A 4,161-nucleotide genomic window follows, 5' to 3' on the forward strand; every position below is an offset into this window, starting at 1 on the left:
ACAGGTTCACGTTTGGACCTCCCAGGAACCTGATAATGACTGTTGTAGGGAATCTGAAAAGCAAAAACAATATCCAGAAGAGAGTAAGTAAGTTTTACATGGAAGGTCCATGTAGAGCTGAGGGGGAGGAAAAGCCCAGTGGAGAATCAAAGACTGAGGACAGTGAACTTGATGCTGAAAATGAAGGATTAGCTGAAGAGGCTGAAGAAGATTGTCAGAAAATAGGAGACAACAACCTGAAGATAGCTAACAAGATAATGAAACAGGCCATTGAAAAGGAAAGGGAAGCCTTTCATGCACTGAAAGCAGGTGAATTTCACAAAACTGTTGAGTTGTTCACTGACGCCATCAGTGAACCCACAACTTGCAGTCTTGTATGTAAGCCGAGCCAGTGTCTACCTGAGGTTGCTGAAATCAATAGCTGCCATTAGGGACTATGACAACGCAATAAAAATCGACCCTGGTTCTCCACAGCCCTACCGCTGGTGAGGGAAGGCATTCCAGCTCCTGGTTGCTGGCACGAAGCTGCCAGAGACCTTGAACTGGCCTGCCAACTGGGTTATAATGAAGACACCGATTCCATGCCCCCAAAGATACAGAAAGAGTTAAGAAAGCAGCCCTGGAGGAACAAAACAGCTGTCAGGAGAAGGACAAATCTTGGGAAGAGGCCATGAAGAAAGAACAGATACAAGTCAAGCAGAAGATGTTAGCTCAGCAGGAGAACACACCGCAGGAGGTGACAGAGCAACAGGAGAGTCTGGAACAAAAAGCATTGTAAGAGGCAGTGTGGTACTTGGAACTTGAGCAACAGTTGATTGCTTTGCAGATGGAAGAGCAGTTTAAAACCCGACAGGTGGGGCTTGAGGAAGAGGAAAAAGCCCCATGGAAAGTTCTGGAGCAACAGGAGAATGGACAGAAGAAGTTGTTGGAAGAAGAGAGAAAGCACTTGAAGACTCTGCAGGAACTGGAGAAAGCTCAACAGCAGGCTTTGGTAGGACTGATAAAAAAACAGAAGGAAGCCAAGGAAGAACATGAGAGAGCTCAGAAGAAACCCCTGAAAGAAAAAGGAGTTGAAAAAGCCCTAGAGGAACTAGCAAGGGCTCAGAAAAAGGCCCTGGAAGAATTGGAGGTGGCTCTGGAGGAAAAATGCTCTGGAGGAACTGGAGAAAGCTTATAGAAAGGCCCTATAAGAGCAAGAATGAGCTCAGAGGCCTGCATTAGAAGAACAGAAGAGAGCTCAGAAGGCTCTAGAGGAACTGCAGTTATCACAAAGAAAAGCTGTGGAGGAGCAGGCGAGAGCTCAAATAAGGGCTGTCAGAGAACAAGAGAGAGCACAGAAAATCCTGAAAGAACTTGCAAAAACACAGCCACAAGCCTTAGAGGAGCAGGAGAGGGCTAAGAATGAACAAAACAAAGCTAATAAAATCTTGGAAGAACTGGAGAAAGCAAAAAAAAAGGCCCTAGAAGAACTCGAGAGAGCGCAGAAAGAGCTCCTGTGTGAGCAAGAGAAAGCTCAGAAGAAAGCCCTGGAGGAACAGGAGAGGGCTCAGAAAGACCTGGAGAGATCTCAGGAGCAGTGTGTTGGAAAGCAAGGGAACTTCAAGGAGAAAGTCCTTGTGCAATGGGAAAGAGCCAAAAAAAAACCTTCCTGAAGAAGAGGTGCAGTTTCAGAAGAATACTGGAGAGTCTGGGCCAGTCTGCAAAATATTCTCTGGAGATCTGGAAACAACTCAGAGGAATGACCTGAAAGAACAAGCACCGTCTTCTTTGCAACGGGGGAGAGACTGGCAGAAAGAAGCAGAAGAACAGAGTGTCAGTCCAAAAACTGTCCTGGAGGAAGGGCTAAGCCCTGGGGGAAGTACAGACCAACCAGAAAGTTCACTGAGGCCACCTGCAAAGCCCATTTGGGACTCCTCTAAATCAGAGTGGTCCTCAGAGGTGTGATTTGTTGTCTGACCCAATGACAAACCAAGGGAGAAACATTTGCTGAAGAGCTGAGCTCAATTTGGAGTCATCTGCGAGTGCTCTTTCCTTCAAAGTAAAATTTCAAAGGCAGGTACACAGAATTGGTACTTCTTTTAAACTGTTATTTTTTTAAGCAAATATTTGAAGCGTTTCCCATACCGTGTTTTGACCCACATGCAAGCTCACATGACCTTCCAAAAAGAGTCCCAGTTGTCGAGGTTCAATTCTTGTGCAGGTTCAGTTTCTTTCTATCTGTGTACATATTTGACACTCTTAATGGCTCCTTGTCCAGGAGAACGAGGGACTTAGGGGTTAAACAAATGGTGGGAATCATTGCAGAAGGGAAGGAGCGGGCATTTAACGGGGAGTTAAAAATGGCAGAGTGAATTCGTGGCATGGAGACAAAATTAAATGGTGTATTGCTTCTGACATATGGTAGCTTGATGAGATCAACGTCTGAATTGCTTGAGGTCTTGAAAGGAATCCTGCTTGTCCGAGCCACTCTCTGCAGGGGGGGACATCCTGATGTCAGCAAGTCCCTTTACAAGCACTGGCTTTCAGCCACCTGGGGTACGCGTATTGTGTCGGAGGCTTGCCGCTCAGACTCTAGATTTGCTTCTTAAAGTGCCTATTGCATAGTCAGTTGTTAAGGCCTGCAGCTATTAAAAAAATAAATGTCAGGATTTGAGCCTTTAGAGTAAAATAAAACAAAATCATGGGATAGTTGTAAAATAATTAAATTTAAAGTGTTTTTAACTTTTTGGCTGTCTTTATTTAAATTCTGAGCTTTTAGTCAAAATGGCTCTTATTTTCAAGCTTTGCAACTGTGAGTGCTGGGAGCATCTAACTTTATTTTGAGGATTATTTTTTTAATCACTTGATTCAAGGGATTAGAAGTATATGATAAACTCCAAGTATTGTAAAAGTTGGCTGAAAATATTTTGGGATGCATTATATATGTAGCAGCCCAAAGTAAAAACAAGGGAATATTCAGACTTACAAATCAACGTGGGAGAGCAGAAGCCCTGGTGTAATTGCTGCAGTTGCTGCTTCATTGTGGCAGGAGACTCATTCAGGTGATGCTTGTTAGCAGGAGGGGGATTTGAAGAGAGAGGAAGCTGCTGGGCTGTTTTTAAGTGGAGAGAGGAATTAGAGGTATTTGGGTTGGACTGAAGTTTCTGAAGCTCTTTGTCTGCTGAAAGAGTGGATAGGAGCTGCTGGAATAACAGGGTGAAGTACTACTGTCAGTTTTATTCAGGGGTACTGTTGGAGGAAATCTTACCTGAATTGTTTTCTTCTGTATTTATGAATGGTAAGGAGCTCATTTAGAGTGGGTCTTGTGTTTGTACAGAAAGCTGCTCCTATCTTTTTATGCCTCAGTAAGAAAGGGGACGGAAGGCTTTCTAAAAATAAGGAGAGATATAAAATGTACGGGTGATGCTAAGCAGGCTTGTTTCTGTCTCACCCTTGTGCCTGATAAATGACTCCTATGAGTTCCCGAGTGTGGTCTGCTCTTGTGTTTGAGTGTGGAAGTTGTTTAGTGTTACAATGGCACTTCAAAAACAGTGCTGAGGAAAACAGCTTTAGGAAATGAGTGGTGTTGGGTACTGTCTCTCCCCTGCCCAGCGCGTGTCCGTTATAATAATAGAGCTTAGAGCTGGTCCTTGTTCAGATCTGGCACTTCCTGGGCAGAAGCAAAAATCGATTTAGGATAAAGGCTAGGGTTTAAAATAAATAATAACTGTAATGTGGCTTGGCTGTAACTGTTGTTGCCTTTGTGGTCCCATCTTTTCAAAACAGCGGTTGATCAGCAGCTCAGGGCTATTCCCAATGAAGGAGGACCTGTTCCAGGGTCCCTGCTGTGGCCGTGGGAGCTCCTGTCACGCTGGGAGACCCGTGGCAATTGGGAATTGGAATAGGCACTGGCTGGGCTGCTTGTCCAGGGAATGAAAGTCTGGGAGAAAGCTGCATCCCTTCAGGGGATGGATTTATAGCATACAGCCCCTGGGGACATCTTAGTATCGGGCCATTTGTATAAGTGTGCTTTCTCCTCTCTTTTTTTTTTTTGAGGTCAGGTGATGTCAAGAAGGGAATAAGGAGTTATATGGTCGGGACAAGAAAATGGAAATGAGAGTTTGTGTTAACACAGGGGGCATGTACTCAAAAATCTGTGCACGTATGTGTGAGAGAGAGGGG

General features: G+C 44.6%; 1 protein-coding gene across 1 annotated transcript; it reads left to right on the forward strand.

The window, feature by feature from the left end:
• Positions 1-35: 35 nt before the first annotated feature.
• LOC104073463 (caldesmon-like) lies at positions 36-1,652 on the forward strand. The gene is made up of 3 exons (XM_009573245.1): positions 36-374; positions 827-1,129; positions 1,209-1,652. The coding sequence occupies exons 1-3, from the start codon at positions 36-38 to the stop codon at positions 1,650-1,652; spliced, it is 1,086 nt and encodes a 361-aa protein (XP_009571540.1).
• The last annotated feature ends 2,509 nt before the right edge of the window (positions 1,653-4,161 follow it).

Source organism: Fulmarus glacialis, unplaced genomic scaffold (assembly GCF_000690835.1).
Source record: "Fulmarus glacialis isolate BGI_N327 unplaced genomic scaffold, ASM69083v1 scaffold49192, whole genome shotgun sequence".
In the NCBI taxonomy this organism is placed as follows: domain Eukaryota; kingdom Metazoa; phylum Chordata; class Aves; order Procellariiformes; family Procellariidae; genus Fulmarus; species Fulmarus glacialis.

What these genes read in the sequence shown, in the direction of transcription:
- LOC104073463 (XM_009573245.1), top strand. Translation starts at nt 36, where the DNA reads ATGACTGTTGTAGGGAATCTGAAAAGCAAAAACAATATCCAGAAGAGA. An exon ending in AACCCACAACTTGCAGTCTT is followed by an intron (nt 375 to 826) that starts GTATGTAAGCCG and finishes ATTGCTTTGCAG; the next exon opens with ATGGAAGAGCAGTTTAAAAC. An exon ending in AGGCCCTGGAAGAATTGGAG is followed by an intron (nt 1,130 to 1,208) that starts GTGGCTCTGGAG and finishes GAATGAGCTCAG; the next exon opens with AGGCCTGCATTAGAAGAACA.